Source organism: Anser cygnoides, chromosome 1 (genome assembly GCF_040182565.1).
Source record: "Anser cygnoides isolate HZ-2024a breed goose chromosome 1, Taihu_goose_T2T_genome, whole genome shotgun sequence".
Classification (NCBI taxonomy): Eukaryota; Metazoa; Chordata; class Aves; order Anseriformes; family Anatidae; genus Anser; species Anser cygnoides.
In genome coordinates, this window is record NC_089873.1 from 54521171 (window position 1) to 54543362 (window position 22192).

At 43.8% G+C, this 22192-nt stretch overlaps 1 protein-coding gene across 1 annotated transcript in view; it reads right to left on the reverse strand.

Annotated features, from left to right (window-relative positions):
* EP300 (E1A binding protein p300) overlaps positions 1-21942 on the reverse strand; it is a 63983-nt gene extending 42041 nt beyond the window's left edge. Inside the window, exons 1-2 of the mRNA XM_048069898.2 lie at positions 19972-21942; positions 5862-6520 (exon numbers count right to left, since the gene is read on the reverse strand). Coding sequence (XP_047925855.2) covers positions 5862-6520; positions 19972-20065 — 753 coding nt within the window. The 5' untranslated portion in view covers positions 20066-21942. The remainder of the gene's footprint in view (positions 1-5861; positions 6521-19971) is intronic.
* Positions 21943-22192: the final 250 nt, after the last annotated feature.

Consider the following 22192-nt stretch of genomic DNA (forward strand, 5'->3'; position numbering starts at 1 on the left):
CATTAACATTGTTTGGGGTACATAATCAGCCCCCCTAAAGTAAGGCCGCCTCCATGGCGGAAATGCAGGGCCCCACCCTCCCTAGGGCTGAGAACCACCATCCGCCCCCCAAAGGGGACTTGCTCCCCCCACCCCATCCTCTGGGAGCTGGCAGCAGACCAGGTGCCCCACTCAGCCCAGCTGACCCCAGGAACCCTGTCCCAGCCCACAGAGGCAGCAAATACCAGCAAAGCACTGGCCAGGACGGAGAGCAGGCACAGCAAACTGACCCTAAAATCCACATGCAAGCGTCACCTCGGAAGGGTGCTTAAGTTCATCAGTTGGAAGTGACCAGTAAGACTGACATACAGTTCACCAGATTAGTGGCCTGCTGGGCTTGAGGGGTAAATACACCATCAAGTGCAGAAGCACCAGCCAAGGAAAGGTGGTATCAGTGCTGTTTAAGTACAAGGCTTCATCTGAAATACCATGCAAAACCCTACGTGGCTGAATCACAGCTCAGAGGCAGCAAGTGCAACCTCTGCTCGCTCCTTCCCGGCCCGCCTCCTTCCACTGCTCTTCCCATTTTCTTCTTCATTCACCCCACCTGTTGTTTTCCTCCTCACCTCAGAGCCTCAAGTTGCTTTCATCACATACGCAAGGACTCGCACATAAAGAAGAGCAGACAAAGGTACATCACAGTAAAAGAGAAGAGAAATAAAGGGCAACGAAGCAAAAGATGTCACTTATTAGCCATGTGTCGTCAATCTCAAATGCTTATTCCTGCCGCACAGAGTTGAGAACAACTCTGCTCGATTTTCCTGCCCCCAGCTGAAGCAGGGGCTGGTGGAAGACGTACACCTCTCATCATGTCAAGGGCACGGATGAGAGGAGTTGAAGAAACATCCAAGTTCCCAAGCAAGAGCTCTATCAGGTAAGGCTGTTCACAGCTCCCCCATTACCAATCTGACCAGGACAACTCCAGAGGTAGCGGAAACTCCCCGCTGCTTTGTTCTAATGCCTCAAAACGGATGCATCTTCAGCTTGGACAAGGGTCAAGTAACCAACAACTTTGCTTCTAATTTTACTGTCGGTGCCACGGAGCACAAACCCTGCCAGAGGAGGAATACCTGTTAGAGCTGTGCACGCAGACATGACAAATCTTCTACTGTTGCCCTGTCAATGAGGCAATTGCTTTTAGAGCTTAGTATTTGGAAGACAGCTAGGTATCAGCAACTGTATTGAGCAGTGACCAATTTAAAGATTTGCAAAGGTAATTGTAAGCATGGAGAACGGAAGAAATAGAATGAAGATATGATAAGATTGATCCAAATAATCCAACATTTGCAGCATCAGCTGTGCTTCTCCGTTGAGGTAACTGCAGTACATGCACTAGGTTAAGCCTACATGAACGCAGTCTTTCCACATACATGTGTCCACAGGTAGAAATTAACTTCCCTAAAGCAGGAAGTCACCTTTAGCAGTTCTCTTCTAGAATTTAGGAACAACAAAACTCTGCCAGTGATACCTGCTGCATTCTTATCAAGGACTGCTAAAGATTGTTTGCATTTGACTGAGCTATGTTTTAAGATACCTACTGCAAGACGAGCATTCTTGCACTGTCATCCCTGCAAGAAACTCCCCTACCCACCCCAGAAACAAGTCCTTACTGCTCCCTTTCTCCCCCAAACGCATTCCTCCCATGCGCTGGGATAAAGTGAGCAATTATCCATTTTTCACACCTTGGTTCACCTCCGGACCACAATGTGCAGCTACACTCTCAACGGATTAGTACTTGATCGTAGGGTACACTTGGGGCCCAGAATCTAAACACCGTGCGTATACCTAGATGTTGAATCAAACGGTTCTTGCAAGTGATATGTAGAAGGTCAGTGTTCTTGGTTCTTTATAACATGAAATGAACACTACACTGAACATGCTAACACTAATAAGCTTTTTTCATTTTCTTTACCTAAATTTACTATTTGAGGATGTCCTCGTTTTCCAGTTCTGCAATTCTGAGCAAGACTGACATTTCTTGCTGTTTTATTTAAAGGAAGGTATGGAGAGTCCCAATAATTATGTTCCTGTTTGTAAAATATTACAACTTATTTTTCTTAACAGAATTGCTAAGCATTGGTAAAGCACAGTAGTATCTCCATTACAATAGCAGAGAAATCTATATATATTCACGTTACACAATAAGCCAAATGACAAAATTAACACTGGAGCTCTAAATGTTTCAAGTAATTTCATGAGAGTAAAATAATCACATAGCAAAGGTTGTAATTTCCCTGCTAATCTGAATTGCCTTCACGTCCATTTCATCGAGTAACAGAGCATTTCTTAGATCAGCAGGACACTCCATCTACATGACCTGAAGGTCAGATGAATTTATTCGCTTTAAGATCACAGAAACACACCCACCAACTCGTACGCAAAATCCTCTCTCCCTCTAACAAGAGGCTGGACAATAAGCCTGGGAACTCCAGGCAGAACCCAGCTGAACCACTGAAGAGCCACACGAAGGTTTTAACTACATATACGTATTTCCAAATGAAGAATGGTTCAAGACAGGAAACATGAATTTGTTCTTAACTTACTGCGGAGCTTGAATTTGCTGTTTACACTTAAATTAGTCAAAGCTGTAAGGCTATCCAGTAAAATAAGAAGCCTGAAAAACGCTTAAACACTGAAAGAATCAAAGTATTACAAGCAGTTTCCAAAAACCTATTTTAAGAGGACAGACATTCCTGTTACACTTTACATGCACACAAGCAAGCACACAAAACAAAAAGCTATTCAAGAAAGCTAAACTTGTTACAATTCCTTTCCTCTCCAGAATTTCCTTTTAGGCTAAACCTCCACAGGTATTTTTAAGCTGACTCTGGTACCAAAGCAGGGCCCACACCCTCCTCGGAGCAGCAACACCCTCTCCTTTAACACATTCCCTCCCTAATATCAGGGCTTGCTCTCCCGTCAGCCAATATGAAGTGGATCGTGAAATTAATTCAAATTGTTTTAAATGACCAGGTGAGTTTCAAGCCTGCATTAGCTTCTCGATACAATGTCATGTATCTGGTATAGAGATGGTCTGCAGACAACTGCTTCTTCCCATCTCAGTGTACCTTGCATTATACTTAACATACAGCATTAGACCCCAAGACAAGTGGCAGAATACCGTGATTCGAATTTATGCATACCTGGTGACCCCAAACCAATCAGTTACACAGACATTTGGGATCTCCAGGCTTAAAAAGGTAACATTCACGGCTAGACAACCAGGGAACTCTGAGCCTGATGTGCAAAGCAAGTGTTCCACTGCTGCCAGCCAATCTTTCAGGAGGAAAATGCTTCAGCAACTCCACAGGACCACAGAACAAAGCAGAAACATTACCAGTTTTGCTGTCCAAATCGAATATCCACTTCAAGCTCATCTGTACCATTAGGAGAGCATAACATCCTCCTTCCCAATTAGTTAACATCCCAGCATACATAAGCTATTCGCCTGTAAAAACCATGGCTGACAACACATCTGTTTTACTGAAAGCCAATTCACAGAGGCAACCCTCGCTTCACCTAAAGAGGCTGACTTTGGCAAGCTAACACGATGCAGTTGAACAGAACCGGAGCGCCCGCTTTGCTATTTCTCCCCTCCTGCCGGAGGACAGCTCTTGAATAATGCACGCTTCTGCAGCGATGAAGGAAGCGCACGAAAGTTATTACACAAACTCCCACATTAGCAGCAACACAGGGCTAAAATTACCAATTAAAAAAAAAAAGCTGGCTTTTGCAAACAACTGCTCGGGGTCCTCTGTTTTCCTCTACTTTTTGAAGATTTGTAGGTGGGGGGAAAAAACAAAAGCAGATGGGTGGAGGGAGAGAAAACAGTCAGACATGACTGTTGTCAGATCCTGCTAACTCGGCTGCACGAAGCGAAAGCCAGGCTGCCTGCCAGCAGCCAAACCAATGGAAGACGTTCTGGAATTTCAGCCTCCATTTCAGACCGTTCCTTCGCATCCGGCGGTTTGAACTGCTCCGCGCGGGCTGCGCCCGCTACGCTTACGCGACCGGGCTCGAGGCTTTTTTCTCGACAAGTAAAGAACTCGAAGCTTTGGTTTTCATTTTTTTAACCAGTCTGGGATTATGAGCTAAAAAGCAGAAGTTCTGTATTTGGTGGGGAGGTTCCCAAAAAGCACAAAACACTGCTTATTTTAGATATACAGCACACTCCGGAGTTTGAGAAAGCCAGGAAGACAATTTAGTTTTGAAGCGTATCAAAAGCCAAAAACTCAATTTGTGGCCTTTATTTCTCCTAGATAAGAGGAGGGTTTTTGTTTGTTTAATAATTTAAACCCTTACTTTAGCTTTGAGGATAAGGATAATAAGGATGACGATGTGGCATTTCACCAAATTCTTATTACTTATTCTTCAATTTTTGACCTCTTTCTAAAGACCAAAGTAATTTTTTTCAGAGCCAATAAGCAACGAATTATCTAATTCCAATACAAAAATACCTCCAAGTAGTTACTTACTTCTTTCCAATATGAACTGTATACAGATTTTTCTACTGTAGCAATCAAACTTTTCAACATCTTATTTATCAGGCAGGAATGTTTGTTATGAACAGGTTGCAAAATCAACTCATCGCTAGGCATACATATCAGAACCGTGGTTAGCAGCACGCTGAGCCCAAGCAACCAGCTAAGACCAGAAAAGCTTGTAACTAATAATGTTCACAAGACACTAGCATCATTTTACTTAATACATAGCAAAATCATTAACACAGCGTTAATTTTCACTTGTTTCAAATACATTTATAGACTGTGTTAGTTACAATTACAAGCCCTCCAAGCAGATGCATTTTGGTCACTCCAAGATGAATCTATTCAGGTGTTACACAGCACCTTAGAAAAAACTTTCCACTCATTAACCAATGAACAAAAAATCCACCTAAAGTGAACTGAAATACCTAGATACTTTCCAGGCTTTTTATCAAAATACCAAAAACTTGAGATGAAACACTCACTTTTTTCCCTACTCTAGGAAACCTGCTTGTCTAATTTTTTTCTTATCATGCATACCTCCTTGTTAACTTCTCTCATCTTTTCAGAGCAACCTACCACAACTTTATGCCAATCTCCTAAACAATAAAAGCACATCCAACTCCCTCACCAACAGAAAACCTTTTTCTTCTTTCTATTTACTCTCCAATAGACAAAATCTTTCTGAATTTTAAACCTAGAACTGGGTGCCAATAGCCTTAAACAACCCTACACTTGTCTCTGGGTATTTATACAAGCATTCTTTCTCCAATAACTCAAGTATTTCTCAAGGCCAATGACACACGTTTTAACACACACTACACAACAGTCCATTCAGACCTGCATTTGCCTCTTCTCATCTGCTCCAGCATAAACCAATACACAACACATCTCAGACAAAAGATGTTCTTACTAAGTGTCACACAGAGAAGTGCCAAACTTCTAAAAGATCCTGATACATTCCCATCACACTCACCACGTTAGATGGGAAAACACATTTGTGGACAAAGGCATAAAGGACTAAATGCTACCAAGTTAAGTTTTCCGTGTTGTTGATAACCTATACTCTCACAGGACTTAAAAGAAAAAAGATGGCTACTCTAGAAATACTCTTGCTTGTTGAGCAAGACCCAATTTTTGCCTCTCATCACTTAAACTTTAGCATTACATAAACAATTAAGGGTCTTGGATCCTGTGGTAAAGAGACAAAAAACCCTATTCTATAGTATCCCTATTGCAGGGGAACATTGTTCTACAGGATCCCTACTGCAGAGGGATCTGCCTCACAAAATAAAGGCCAAGAAGGAAGATAAATCAAGCCCAGCTTGCCTTGCTTACCTTGTTCATGGCTCCGGGCTGCGGCCCCCTCAGTGCGGTCTGCCCTCCCATCTGCGGAGAGCCTTGTTGCAGCGTCTCAGCCAACAAGTTGCCAGCACTTGCCATTCCTGGGTTTGGGTAGGGCATATTAGGTCGCCCTCTGCCTGCTCCAATCGAACCGTTCATGACTTGCCCCTGCATCATCCCCTGCCCGTTGCCTGCTGCCAACATCCCAGGATTCATGCCAGCATTCATCCCTGTGTTCATTCCCATGCCAGGCTGGTTAACTGGACTGTTTACTGTTGGCATCATTCCTGCTGCAGACTGGGCTGAAGGACCCTGGTTTGGTCCGCTTGTAGCCATCGCCATGCTGGGAGAAGTCAGCCCAGCCTGCGCCATGGGGCTTTTCACCATGCTGTTCAACATCCCCATCCCAGGGCTGTTCTGTTGCGTTTGACCGGCCATGCCCTGGCCAGGGCCACCTACCCCCATGTTGAGGTTTGGGGAGCTACCAGCCCGTAAGAGTTCGGACAGCTGCTTGTGTTTAGAGGCAGCATCTTGTGCCAGGCCGAGGCTGGTCTGCAGCTGATTAATGTCACCGCCGTTGCTGAGTCCCAGTTCGGTGGAGCTGATCAGTTCATCTGGCAAGTCGTGTTCCAGATCAAAGAGTGATCCAAAATCTGAAAAATAAAAGAAACGATACATGAGGTCAGTGCAATCTGCAGTATCTTGAAGAATCTTGCTTATTAATTTCCATTTATTTCATTTAACTATCAAAATCTCATTTTTCCAGCAGAACTCCTCTACCGGTCATTATTGAAAACTATCCCAATTCATCATCATAAGCGTAATTTCTAAACTTTACAAAAGTATGAATTGGAGGCAACCATTCTACTTCACTTTTCTACAACAGTATACACTAAATATCACTAGGTATCTCAGAACGTGATCTCCCAACTTGTGAAATTTGAAGGGGAAGGCGAAAAAAGAAATATTAAAATCTCAGAATTCACCAATGGAATTAGACAACTATTAAGAAGAGTTGATGCTAAAAGTACTGTTTTTTGATTTTTGACTTTCACTGAAGTGTCACTTCCAGAAGAGACAACAAATACAGTTAATACTGTTTTCAGAAAATGCCTATTATTTACAAAAATAATAAAATTAGCAGCTTTCTTCTTGTTTGGTAGTGGTTGTTTTTGTTTTAATTTTCCACATCCAGTCATTCCCAGCACAGAACTGCAAAATTAAATTGAATTTCATGGAACAGAAAGTATTTTCCCCACAACAAGCATAGTCAGAAAACAATTTAAGTAACCCTCCTGGCCATGAAGTTGTGAAAAAACTTTACAATGGGGGAAAAAAAAAAAATGAATTTTTTCTCTTGAACAAGAACACATTCAGAGTAATCTCCAAGGTAATTAAATGGCAAAAGATTGCTATTACACAGTACCATCAATTTGATCAAGCAAACAAGAAGTTTTATGTCTGTAGAAGTAGCATGCACCTTGATCTGTGTATTTTATCTATAGCAGCTAAAACAAAAATAATCTAGAAAGTTTGTGGCCAAAAGCCAAGCTATTGTGTGATGTAGCCACTCATAACAGCTAGGGTAGAGCTCAGTATTTAGAATTTGAGAAAACACAGTAAATGATTTCTTTTATCTTAACTTTTAGAATAGCGCAGCATCACTTCTGCCAGAAAGGTCATTTCATGGATGCTCTGCAGGATCTATTACAATGCATTTTCAAAACCTTCAGATCTAGACAATGACTTAAAATACTACTCATTTCAGCAACTGCAAAAAAGGAAGTGTCAATTACAGTGAATTTCACAGAGGTTGGCAAGATGACTTGTTCCAAATATTTATGGAAGAGACTACAGTTAAACCGCACCTAAGTAAGAAAAGCTGATCAGCATCAGAAATCTGTTCAAAATGTTTCACACAATACCGTAAGTAGCCAAGCAGCTAAACTCCAATACTAATAGAGGAGTTTTGTTATTTGTTTTTTATAAAACACAATTTCATAATTGTTATAAGATCGGGACTTTTAAGAACTCTAAACATACGGTACAAGGTTGACAAGAATGCAGGTATACCAAGAGATTTCATGACATCATTTACATACTACTCACTAATGTGAAGCACCAGAAGAAGAAGAGTTTCCAAATAACTATGTTTTAGACTATTAATATAGAATGGGTTAGCTGATTTTAAGGGAAACCTTGTGCTAAAAGTTATGTTTTGCAGTAGATACTAAGGATTCATCTTTTAATTACATCTCCAGTACTTTTCAACATGATTGATGCTTGTTGAAGATTCAGAAGTGAGGGAAGAAGCAGAAGAATAAAGTTTTGTCCAAGTTCTCCTACATTTAGGATAATGAATTTAGAGTTTGGGGCTGGTACGCCTACCTCAAAACATACACCCCCCAAAATGCAAAGCGTTAGCTTAAGAATTAAATATTGATGCATGTGGGAAAAGCCACAGTAGGAGAGACCCTCAAGATCAAGATAATGAAGAAAGACGTCAAAAAAAAAACAGTACATGACAGTTTAAAATGGCTTCAACATGCAAACTAAGATGCCTTCAATGAGCATTTTAATGTGCCTGTTAGGATGCCTTTAAACAGACAAGCGTTGAAGTAATGTAATTCGGAAAAGAGTCTGGCAAAGTAACCTGACAAAGAGCTCACAACTGAGTGAAAAATAAGACCAGCAATTCTCAAGTTAGTCTGCTGTCCAGAAAAATTTCTCCTAGATGAACAACACTGGAAACTTCAGCGTCCAACATATACCCCATACCTACAGCAAAACCATACTGGAAGCACACAGCAGCCTCCCACCTCTGAACTGGGTAACACTTGTTCCAGCAAAGCTGCTCCAACAGCTCAAAAGGCAGCTTTGTGACTGGCTGCAGATGGACAAGAACTCCTGCTTCCAGGACAGAGTCAGCCCCAAAACAAAAATCCCCACTTCGCCTCCACTGAGACCAGACCTTTGCATATAAAGCCATTCACAAAACCACCTGGAAAATGGTCAGCGATCATCTGAATATATGAGCTACTTGTTTTTTCAAACTACCACTGCACATTTACTCAGATTTGTTTAAATGGTTTCAGATATAACACTACAAAAGGGCAGTGCAATTCTTGTTTTGAAAGACTGAAAGATTTGCTCATCTTTCTTCCCAAGGAAATATTAATCTGCTTCTATGAAGACCTCATTCTTTCAGCATTCCTTCTCGTCAAACAAGGGGACACTTCCAGCTGCAAAGCTCACTCGCTCAAGTCCACCTCGAATATCCTGGTACAAGCAAACAGAGCTCCTCGGCAAGTTCATTCTGCGCAACAAAACTAACATGCTAAGACCATCAATCCAAGAGAAGACGCAGTATAAGACACCATAAATGATTCCTAGCACCTACAAGGCACAATCAAAAGCCATTAATACCAGTGAAACACCACTCTGGTGCAAGTTTGCCTTCCCCTGCCTTTTTTTTTTTTTTTAATCTTTACTAAAACACAAACGTCCAAGTCTTCTCCAGCCAGCAAATTAAAAAAACAACAAAACCAGAAAAAGGTTCTGTTGTCTGGTCAACTACGAAATCCCACTCCTAGTCGGCTGCCAGGAGGCAGAAGATTTCAGGTATGAGACTGAAACATGAACAGTCTCATAAGACCATGCGGAACAATAGGACTTTGTGCGCATACAGCACGAGCTCCAATCCGTTTCACAGCCCTTTACATTCTCTCCACCCCCTAAAGCCCACTGTAGAGAGACCTACCTACGGCCAATCCAAACATTGACAAAGCTGGGCCAGACAGCTCGGAGCACGTGAAAATAATGGTAAATACAGTCACATGAAAGCCAACGGAATAGCTTAAGACAGAGGTGATAAATATCCAGAGAACTGAGCGACTTTCCAGTACACTAAACACACTTGCCATCTTTTTCATTAAGGATACACAGGAAGATTTCTAAGAAAGCAAAGCTTCTTAGTGGGAAGTGGAAGGAAACAGATTAGCACTGCAAAGGTTTGTCTACCTGATTCACAGTCCCTAGAGATCGCGGGGTATAACCACAGACCAAGAGCTGGGATAGAACAGAACACCATTAACTGACCCAAGAGCTCATCAGAAACATCCAGTAGTAAGTGTTGAAACTAGATTTTGATCTCAGAATAGTGACACAGATTCCACATTATGCTATTAATGGTATTTTTGTGTATTTCCTTCCACAAGATGAAACAGGCTGCTCCTGCCAGGTAAGATCACAAGGAAAGAGAGCGAAGGTACCTCCGTAAGACAACATGCAAGTAGGTAATAGGAAGGTGTTAACCTGAGGTGGTCTCAGCATGCAAAGGCATGCAATACTTCCCCTCAGGAACCATACCACCTGTGAACCTTTACACAAGTCTATTCTGTAGCCCAGAAACTGGCTCAGCTCGCCACAACTGCATCAAATCTGTCATGAGAAGAAGGTGGGTCAGGAGACAGCAGATGGAGCAGGTCTTTCAATGGCACTCCAGTCAGACTGGATCAACTAACTGGAACTTCACCCTGAACTGCAAGGAAGTCACCTCAAAAACTGGTGCGTTAGCTTTCCGTGTCTACTGGGAATTCTTTTCTCAGTTTTGGACCCTACAAACATCTGCCTTCTTAGTAACTTGCCTTTGATGGTACCTGATCTGCAAGATGCAAGGAGACCGCTGGCCTGGGTTAGAAACGCCAGCAAAGCCTTGAAATCAGTACAGATTCAGAGAGGGCAATCAAAACCCTTAAGTGATTAAGAAATCAGTGCCCTATCAAGCAATCAGATTTCAGATGAGTCACAAAATGTGTATTTCAAGCTAGTTTTACTGCAAGAGCTTCTGGTGGCCCCAGTGATAACCGTTGTCAAAGCACGCAAGGCAAGGTAGAGATTTCCAACAAAAATGCTTACAATGCAGGGAGAATATAATCCAATACTGACTAACTAGCAAAGAAATTCACACGTGGGTTTCAAATTGCACACACTAGTTTCTCTTGCATGCTTTCTAGCCTCATAGTTTTCTCATTTCTGGCTTAAGACAGACTTTTATTCCCCTTTCAGAACAAAACAGGCATTGCTGTTAAAATGAAGATTACCTGGCTCTAACAAACAGAAAGCTAACATTATTCATTGCAGCCTAAAAGCTTGCTTATGTGCTACAATATAGCCCAGAAGACTTTACTCTCATGTGCACTGCGTGATCAGCCACGAAATTGAAGCACTGGAGGAATTGGTGTATCTGAAGAAACAGCATCACGTGTGAACAGCAGTGCCTGGAGAACCCTTCATGCCGGTCACGTAAGAAAGACAAGAGCTTACTCCTGTGCTTACGTCGGTGCTGAGCTTATCGGTAGGTGCGAGACTTCCAGTTCCTGTCCCTGCACCTCTTACGTTCTACTCTGAACACAGACACAGCAAGTTAGAAAGCTGCTGAACAGCCACCTTTCTGCACAAGTGTTTCTGGGCTCCAGAAACCTATCAGTGGGTCAAATTAAACCACAGTCGCTAAGTGCACAATGAAATAAGGGGATGAGGCTTAATACAGGACGCTGAATACAACGGGTGCATGTGACAGGGTCAACAGGAGCTGCAGGTGATGCAGGACTACACAGAAAACGTGATGCCTTTGCTGGGCTTTCAGACAGAGCTCAACAACACGCTGCTGAGCTCAGCATCTTCCCCACACAGCGAGATCAAAGCTATCCAGGATCGAACAGGGTTTAGATGTTAACAGAGAAAGTGCCCAGAGGATACAACCAATACCCCAGAGTAACCAGCTACTCAGGTCTGCAGTCAAGCACCAGCATTACAGGCCCTAAAATACCCTTTAAAAAAAAAAAAAGGCAGAGCAGGACAAGGAGCCACATCCTCACAAGACAACTCTCAGGCATCCATGAAAACACAGGAGCAAAGGTGAAGCGCAGATACGTAACAAAGTGCTACTAAAAGAAAATCATCAATTCCCACGGCATCAGCAATGGCAGAAAATTAAGCTAGTCATGTTCAGGCAACTGCAGTGGGGAAGAAACATGCTAAGAAAGAGGCAAAATCTCTCAAGATTCCTACCAAGTGGGCGTGAGAGAGTTTTGCTGTATTTTGGAGAACAGATTTACTCTTACGATTAAAGCCCTTTAAAGAGGAGGCTTTTCACATAGATGCTCTGTGAAGCCACAATTACCCAACAGTAACAAGAACTCTGCCAAGCTATTTTCCCTACCTGAAATTGTACAGTTCGTTTTAATTAATCTATTAGCTCGATGCAAGCCAAAAGAGGAAACATTCAGGCATCAGCCACAGAAATTTAAGGTCTAGATTCACTGCTTCCACAACCCTAGGACATCAGCCCCTGTATAACCCTGATCACCACACGCTGCCGAAGTGGAGGTGTGACGCAGGCCTTCTCAGTTGCTCTTGCATAAGCAGGAGTGAATTCTTATTCTGCATTACGGCGCTCCGGTAACAAGGTCTTCGGCATCAGACTATTTTTAATTCTGTTCTCTGCAAGAAAGTGGGGAAGCACTGCCTCCTCCTTCCTTCCTGCTAATCCAGAAAAGACCTGAATTTGCTCACCACATCAAGAAACTTGATAACTTGAAGACAGACCACAAACAATACTAGCAGAAAATACAGCTGAAAACGGAGGCACGCTACTCATTCTGAGAGGGAGCTCAGAACCCCTGGACGACAGCAGATGCAAAGGCACAAAACACGTTTGCAAGTCATACTAGCGCACAACTTCAGGCACAGATCTTTAAAAACAGCCTGTTGATCTAATTCCTCATCTCAAACGCATGTGATTTCATTATTAGTTCTAACAACCGAGTATAAACATAAGAATTTTGCAAGCATAAAAAATCACTCTAAAGAAGCAGCCACTTATTGCTCAACTTCTAACAAAGGCTATTGGAGGACCGCACTCATTCTTCATTTTTTTGAAGCTATCCTAATCTCTGCTCAAACACTGCGTCAAACACATCAACTCCTTCTTAAGAAGAAAGTCCCAGTTTTGCTCAGGAACATAATCTGCAAGTTTAACTCATACCAAGCTCGTATCAACAGAAAGACCAATTTGCATTGACTCTGGATAAAGTGGGTTTTGCCACTTCAGAAGCAAACTGCATTTATAACAAGCTTTTCTTTTTCATTCAAAGTTCTTTGAGCACTAAAGAGAGACACAGATGACTGCAGTTCACCGCTGAAAAAAAGTGAGATTTATGATACCAAAATACGGATTTCGTTCTAGGAAAATGGAAGGAGTACAATCACACAGAAGAGACATTACTTAAGGTGGAAGTTCTTCCTGCAAAGCCTATTCACACTTGTATGTAACACAACGGTCCCAGTCTTGCTGCCACTGATGACCCGAACAAGATGAAGTTTTGGCATTGTAATTCCAAGATGCTGAAGTCACACAGTTAATCATTTACTTGTGAACATGTTATTTGCATAAATCTCATTGTGCTGCCTTTTACTTTAAAGTCTCTCAATTGGTGTTCTTATTCCCAAGAGTATCCTGCCTTGGGACGCCGCTGAAATTCCCCCAAGACCACATTAAGCTACCTACTGTTGGTCTGTGAGAGTACTAAGCAGTAAGAATGGGATTTCAGTTGCGAGACTGATAAATGATGGACCACAGAATTCCAGAAAGCAAAAGTGCCTTATTGATCTGCAGATTTTGGAAGTTGCTGGTTTGCTTCACTAGCGGGCAAAAAAATGGGTGCACACAGATAGGAAGGGAACACATCTGTGTGCCCACACAGACCGAATCAATTTCGGAAGTGATTACAAATCAGTTTCAAGAAAAGAATGAAGCTCACTTCACTGTCAAGTTAACAACAACTTTGAAATAATGCATACTGCGTATACGATCACCAAAAAGCAGAGTTTTCTGAATACTACTAACTTGAGTTCCTTCAACATCACTCCTGAGTAAAACCAGAAAAGCAATATTAAATTATCTATATAGAAGTCAGTAGATCAGACTTCATCTTGAACCGGTAGCCCAACAGAGCTCCCAAAGTGACATCCAGGAATACAAAAAAGGCAGTTTAGCTTCAGCAAGCCATAGCCAGCATCTTGCCAGAATTTTACTTACGTGAACTCTATCATTAGATTCTTTTTGTTCATTAACACAGTGAGAGTACATTTTAAGAGAGATTATCTATTCACTTGTTTCTGGGAGTTCCACAAAGCAAGAACCAGTAACTCATTTGTCTTAGGAATGTCTCTGTAGAAGAATCACCATGCCTCTCCTGGCCCTCATGCCTCCGCAAGCAGACAGACACAGTTCCAAATTCGACTTGCTTCTTATAGAGATGCAGGAATAGGCACAGTGCAGAGCTGTTTTGCACCATCAACTGGAAGAGAGCAACAAGTTTCTCCACCTCATATTACAATCACCAGTAACAGAAAATCACCTGCACAGCTTCTGAAGATCCTGTACCCAACTTTTACTTTTCTCTGTGAAAATCCAGGTTTAGACCACAATTTCATACCCACGCTTTCCTGTAAGCGCAGCTGACAGCCAACTAAGCCAAGAGTTACTTAGGACTGGAGCACAGAATTTAACATTTCTTTTTCTAATTTTCTTCAAAAAGGTTCTGTAAGTAACCATGCATGAGGATGAAAATAACATGTCAGGTTTTCACAGAACTTTAAACACATTCACATGCCAATCCATTTTAAGGAAACTTGCTGATATTTAGGAGGAGAACAAAACCAGTTTGTCAGATACATCGCTTACCAGCCAGGGAGAGGATTTCTGTGAATTGCCCTAGATGGAGTTGTACTTGAAGCTCTACAAATTCAATGTAACTACAGATGTTTTGTCAGTGGGTACAACCACATGCAGGGACAGATGTATCTTACTTCAGCCTGCTGCTACAGTTTAAGTAGAGAAAGAAAATCCAGCGCCTTGGAGGCAGGTGTGCATTGTTTATCTGTCAGTGAAAACTGCGCAGCATAACTACTCCATTTGTCAAATCTAAGGGACTCCTCGCCAAACCCTCTCAGAGGGGGCACTAGTTAGGGTGATGAGAAAAGTTAAAGTAATGTCATTACAGTGTTAGAACAAGCATAGGAAGCTGCTTTAGCAGGAACAGCCTAAGTGACACACTGAGGTGACACTGGAGAAAAAATAGAAATCCAGCAGCCTATGAAGAAGATGGAAAAAATACCCAATAAACCATACCAAATTAAAATTTAGTAATAAAGTCACCGTGTCAAAGTTATAAAGGTACAAGAAAACTATTTCTACAGCAAAAGCTCTGCATTAATCACCAGGATCTCAAGAAATGCACATTCTCAAAAAGCATACATCAAGCCCTCGAATCCACTACACCCTCCCCAGACAAATACTGCTTGTTTTGCAAATACAGAACTGACCTGTACTAAATCCTAATGCTGCTCTGGAAATGTTGGGAAGTGATACAAAAAAACAGTATTTTGTTTGTTTTGTGCTGTTTGTGGTTTTTGTTGGTTGAATCTAGGATTTCTATTCCCAAATCTAGGATTTGTATTCCCAAATTCAGCAACAAAGCTCTTCCCTGCAATATCAAACTTGTGAATTTGTGTTTTTAGATCGCAACTCTCAACTCATTTTCTAGTCTCAAAGGTTTTATCTGTAGGTAAGCGCTCAAAATTCAGTTTTGCATCACAGTACGGATGGTCCCTGAGTTGCAGCGGTATTCTTTAAAAGTAGATGTACCTTTCTAACCCTGCACAAAGGAAGTACATACCTACGTCCAACACACACAGCTCGCTCAAAGTGGTGAAAGAAACAGAGGTGTAGCAATTTGGAGGTCTAGAAGGTTCAAAAGCCTGTAAGACGTTCTTTTAAAAGTTACTCAGCACCATGAGAATGATCAGTTTGCAAGGTATTTGAAACATCTTATTCTGAATAAGATGTTTCTTGGACAACCTAGGAAACTCCAAGGCAGAGACACCCATTTGCCATCACTGGCAAATGCGGCATCTGCTATTGGCTTAAAGTTCATCTACTGCAACACCTGATTTACAGTACGCCATCCTACAAACCCTATTTTAATGCATCTTATATAATAACAATACTTGGAAAAAAGTTTAAAAGTGGCTCACAACAAGAAGAGATAGAAATACTTAACTGATGGCTGCAAATTGAATGTGGCTAACAACTTGGTCTTAAACAGTAGTCAGAAAACAGACTTGTAAAAAGTATTTGAAAGATGTATATGCAAACGCTAAGAAAAAAAGCTTCCACAGCAGACTGAAAACAGAGTTGAAAGCCTTATAAGTGCCTCTGGAAAAGGCAGTGAGACCAGATTAATAAGATTCATTTCAAGCAAAGAAGCAGCCTGATAACACTTAAAACAAATGACAGATGAGAATCAGTCAAGAATTATACCACTCCAGATGAGATTTAAAAAAAAATAAAAATAAAAAAACAAGATTTAGAACTTTGATGTAAGGAAGAGTAAAGTTTTAAAGGTCAACAGTAGTGCCAAAAAAAAAAAAAACACAGAAAAAAACATGCAACTTTTATTTAAGATGGGTACTGGAACAGAGACTGGAGATGTGCTATTACTCAGAAAAACACAACTTTTGGATACAGTAAACTGAAGGAACTTAAGGCACATCACAAACACTGAGTGATCTCTGATCTAACACACATATCAACTAATTGTAGAAAAGTGACTTCCAATATTAGGGTAAACCAGAAACACTAAGCATTTAAAATCCTATTTTAGGATCTAGCAACCAAAAGACATGATACCACACAGCCATGCTAGAGCACAGAGTATATTCCAGCTTTATTCCTTGATCAAAGAACAGCTCAGAATCCACAGCCCAAAAAGTTTTCCTAGTCTGCAGAATACGTGTTATTTCTAAGGCTGGGGGGGATGAAGACAATTCATAAAAGAAGTCATAAAAGACGACTAAACTCGCCCCTACCAGCACACGTGGGTCTACACGAACCACGTAGGAATCCGTATGTGGCAATTTCAGCCCACCTGCACCACTGCAGGAAAAATCGAGGGGCTCGGAAATAAAATGCCCAAAATAAAATCACTGGTTTAAAGTATCCAGCTAAAAACTTATCTTTCGGAAAGGCTTCCGCTCACTTACTCAAGGAGATAATTTTCCAGGATGCGCTGAAATTATTCTGTTATAGTGACAGAAAACAAACTAGTGTACACAATGAATTTGCTAATACAACGTCTAAAAAGAGGCTTCTGAGGCTGGATGCAACGAACCAAAACAGTGTTTCCATTTCGATCAATACTTACATCCCTCTCACCACAATAGTACAGGAAAGCAGCTAGCACAGGGTCACAAATTCTCATCCTATACTAAGAATACTGTACCAATAAAAGGTGACCCTACTGTAAAGGTCTTAATATCTGAACAAAAATACATGTATAACTACCATTATTTTTTTCATCTAATTGAGTTTAGTATATTCCAAACCCAGAACATCAGTATCATCCATGTCTACAATGAAAACGTGGGTGAATTAGAGACTCAACTTAGTGTCCAGTATAAATACTCCTAACACCTACAAGTTTGGGAATAAGTTAACTGAAGCCAGACATTACTTTTAGATACCTAACAAGCTAAAACTGTATTTCACCCAAAGAACTCGGTCAAAAAGTTAACAGCAAGAGAAACACACTGAGAGATCCACTACATACATGTGCTGGGAAAAGTTTCCTTAACTTTGCAAGTTTCTTACCTCTCTCTCCCTGCACATTGATAGTGTGAATCTAACACTAAGTTTAAAAAGATCGCTGCAGAAACTACATTAGCACCGCATTTCTGATTTCCTATAATTAGCTCAGGAGGGGGGGGACAATACCAGTTCTCTAGTGTGAAAGTTGCTTGCGCTATTTCAAAGCGAATTTAAAGAGCAGATAGGTTAAAAATGTAAACTTCAAAGCTGTTTCCCACAACAGTAGAAGCGAGAGAAAAATCAGTCAATTCAAGCAGCAACTGAAAAACGCAACCCTTAAAATACATTTATTGGTTCAGCAGGTTTTATTTTATTTAATCAGAAAAACAGGTACGTGGAAGCGTCCCAAATGCAGGTAAAGAATTGTCAACAAAGAGTCCTTAAGAGTAAAAATCCTTCAATAGTTTTCTGTAGCATATATGAAGCATTTGCAGCACTATAGACCTCTGCATAGCTACCAGGTGATGACGATCTCAACGACTTCAAAAAATTTATTCCATTTTGTGTGCCGTCACACCTGAATCTCTCTGAAACTGACCAATAACCCCTAGTGTCTCACCATAAATATACAAAGTTCATTTATTAAACTGCTCAGCAAGCTAACTATTAAAATTAACTAGATATTCTGTGAAAATCTGCACCTGTTCAACTGAAATAGATTCACATTATCCAAACTTTACCTGATCATAAATGCCTCAACTTTGATATGTCCATTTATCTCAACTAAAACAAGCCTTCAGGTATCGAAACTTGCCTCAGAAACATTTATTTCACCTCCCTAAACAGAACAAGATCGCCACTGCCAAGGCAAAGTAAAAATGGTTACTACCATTAAGTACTGGTTTCCAAGTGTAGTATAAAAAAAACCAACTAGCTCCAGCTAAAGAGCAGCCTCTTCAGCCTTCTTCTGCTCTCTTCCTGGAGACCTGTTGCTATTAAGGAGAGTTGTGTCCTCCGCTTGCAACATTATACTGATTCCACTGCCTGTACGTACAATGCTCAAAAAGTTACATACCAACTTTTCAAAACTAATTCGTCATTCACCAAGAACAGAAGGCAAAAATCATGTTTGTGAAGATGATTCCAAGCAGAACCAGATCCACTGCTCAAACAAAAACTGGATACTGAAACCTGCTGTCTACTGTCAAGTGACCAGCCATTTTACTTTATTTTTTAAACTCTTCCTTCTTCTTGGCAGCTCTCGCTGCAGCAAACAAGGCTGGTGGCATCAGGACACCACCACCTACCAGACTGGCATGAGGAGGCCGCCTCCATCCACACTCCGTAGGCTTAAGAAGATCTAAAGTGAGCCTAAAGAAACTCCTGGGGGACAGGTAACCAAGTACTCTCGTAGCAAAATGATAAGAACTGGGCTTCTGCTTCACCAGAAGCATGAAAAAGCTCAACAGCCCTGTGGTACTCATCTCCCCTCCCAGTACCACCAGCTCAGATTTGCTACTGGTTGGGACACCTACGTTTTCCAACCTCCAGCCTGCCTTCACAGCATCACCAAAGACCTTTGCAGGAGTGCAGAGAAGCCCCTTTATCCTCCCAACCCGTAAGTCTACAGGGGAATTTCAGACATTTCAGTCTCAGAGCAAAGAAATGGGAGATGCAAAACGAACTGCACTCCATATTGATTCTTAATGCAAATACCATGAAATAACATTTTGTTTCTAAGAATCTTGAGGAACCTTATGCCCCAAACTTGCAATCTGGATTTTGGTTTTGGCTCTTTTCCTTGAGTGGATGATCTATTTGAAACATAACATCAAAAAAAAAAAAATGATTTTTGGATATTCTTCTGCAAAGAAGAGTAAGAAGAATTGTTAAAATAAATCAAATAACCAGGCTGAATATGAGAGGGGGGGAAAAAAACAGCAGCGAAAAATCTCGTTTCTGAACAAGTTGTGAAAAAAACTTGTATATATGCAAAATAAGAAACAAGACATGTACCTGTGTACATACAAGCGTACACACAAATTCAACAATAAAGTGTACGAAACCGTCATCTTTAATTCCAGTTGCAGAAAGACGAAATAGTGCTAAAGGCATAGGCTTCGCAAGGAGCTCTGTAATAACTATTGTGAAAGACACGAAAATGACAAACTGTTATCTACAATTGATCAAAAGCACAATAAACTGACCAGCTTTGCCTTCCAACGCTTCCAAAAGAAAAAAAAATAGGAGGCAGAAACATCCGAACGCCCTCGTATGCCGTGCGAATAGGTTCAAACGGGGCTGGAAGGGGAGAAAACCCCCGAGAAAGGCCGAAGGCAGGCACAAGTTTGGCTTCTGCCAAGGGGAGGGGGAAGATTTGGGCAGGAGAGGGGAGAGAAGGGCAGCAATTGTGGCACCCAGAGGCTGAGGGCCTGGGCCCCCGAGACTGACCTGTGCCGTCGCTGGCGGACACGGAGAGCGCCGGTGAGGAGAGTTTAGGCCGCTTGGCTGAAGGCGGGCCCGGCTCCACCACATTCTCGGCCATTTTTAATTCTTTTTTAGACAATCACTCCGAGCAGAGAGACGGGAGGGGGGGGGGAGCCCCAAAACCTTCACCTTCTTCTCGGGCCCCGGGTCAGCTGAAGAACAACAATACCGACGAGAGGGAGCGAGGAGGATCCGGCGGAGGAGGGGGGGGGCCAAGTTCCCCTTTTTCTGCCCCTCGGGCTCCGGGAGGGCGGCAGCGGAGAAGCGGGGCGAAGGTGGGAGCGGCGGGGGCAGAGGCCTCTTCCCCCAGGCGAGAGGGCTGAGCGGAGATGGGAAGAGCCCCCGCCGAAAAAAAAAAAAATTAAAATTAAAAAAAAAAAAAAGAGAGAGAGGCTGGTGGTTTGATTTTTTTTTTCCCTTCTTCCCTCGGTGAAATTAATCCCGGCTGTTGTGCTGCTGGTGCTTCCTCGCCGCCGCCACCATCATCATCTTCATCCTTCGGGGGGTCTCCTCCTCCTGCTGCCTCCTCACCGCCGCCATCAGCCTCTTCCTCCTCGGCGCCGTCCTCCTCCTCCTCATCGCCACAAGGAGGCGGGCGAAGGAGGGGAGAGGAGGAGGAAAAAAGAAAAAAAGCTCACCGTCCTCTAGCAGCAGCTCCTTCCCCCTCCGACACCACCCTGCAAAAAAATACCCACCGCCAGCGACGGGGCCGGGGGGGAGGCGGCGGGGCGAGAGGCCGAGCGGGCGCGGGGTCCCCAGCTCCACTCGCTTCTTCCTCGCCAGTCGCTAATGGCTGCAGAAAGGGGAGCCGTAAGGATGAGGAGGGTGAGGATAAGTCCCAGGAGTCTCCGCTTCACATCTTGTTGTGCAGGGAAGGAGGAGGGGTTGTTGTCCTGATGGAGGCAGCACCGATCGCGGGATGGGAAGGTGGGGGGCGGGCTCCAACACCCCTCTCTGCCCCCCCCTCCCCTCCCTTCTCCTCTCCTTTCCCCTTCCTCTTTCTCTCGCTCTCAGTAGCGGGCTGCCCCCCCCTCGGGCGCAGGAGGCACAGGGGCCGATCCCACGGCGGCGGCGGCAAGAGGAGGAGGAGGAGGAGGAGGAAGGAGCCGGCCCCTCCCCCCCTCGCTGCCTACCTTCCCCCCTCCCGGGATGGTGGCGAGCCCCGGCGGCTCGGCTCCGCTCCCCAACGGGGGCAGCGGGGAGAAGCCTCCCCCCCCTCGGCCGCCTGCCGGCTGCGGCGGGGGACCCGCACCTCGCCTCGGCGGGGCCGGGGAAGGAAAGCCAAGAGGTTGGTGGCTGGGGGTAGGGGGGGGAAGGCTCAGCGACCCCTCGGAAAGGAAGAGCCGGGAGGGGGGTAAAATTTAAAATAATAAAATGAAAAATTAAAAAAAAAAATAAAAATATTAAAAAAAAAAAGGGGGAAAAATTCCGCCGGGGGAGGAGGAGGAGGAGGGCGGGGGCCTGGCCGCGGGGTGGGTTAAATGGCCGGCGGGGGGGGTGGGGCGGGCAGCGCGGGGGCCGAGCGCAGGCTCCCTACTGCCCCTGCCTGGCGCTCGGCGGCGGCCGCTGCTGCTGCTGGGGCGTGTGTGGCGGAGCGGGGGGACGGCGAGAAGCCGGGGGAGGAAGGAGGGGAAGAGAAAAGAAAAATAAAAATTAAGGGGAAAAAAAAAATCAGGAAAAGGGGAGAAAAAGAGAGAGGGGAAAAAAAGAATAAAAATAAAGAGAGGGGTAGCGGGCGCCTGGGCTCCGCGCTCCGCCGCCCGCCCCCGGCCGGGCCCTGTCTCTGTGCGCTGCCCCCCCCGGCTCGCCCCGTCCGGCGCGGCCCGCGGCTGTGGCTCCTCCGCGCGTCGCTCGCACACAAACAAAATGGCGGCTGTTGTTTCTTCGCTCTCCCGAGCCCTCGGAGGGAAGCGAGCGGCGGCGGCGGCGGCCGGAAATGAGCCAAGAGCGAGGGGGGGGGGAAGGGGGCGGGGCCCGGCGCGGGGGGGCGGGGCCCGGCGGGCGCTGGCGCACACAATGGAACGCGGGGAGCGAGGGGAGGGGGGGAGCCGCCCGGCCGGCGTCACGAGACCGCCGCCGGCCAATCAGCGCCCGGCGTTTGCGGAGCGCTTCCGCAAACTGCGCGGGCCCCGCCTCTTAAAGGGGAAGCGCTCCCCCCAAAAAATCCCACCGCCTTCGTCCTCCT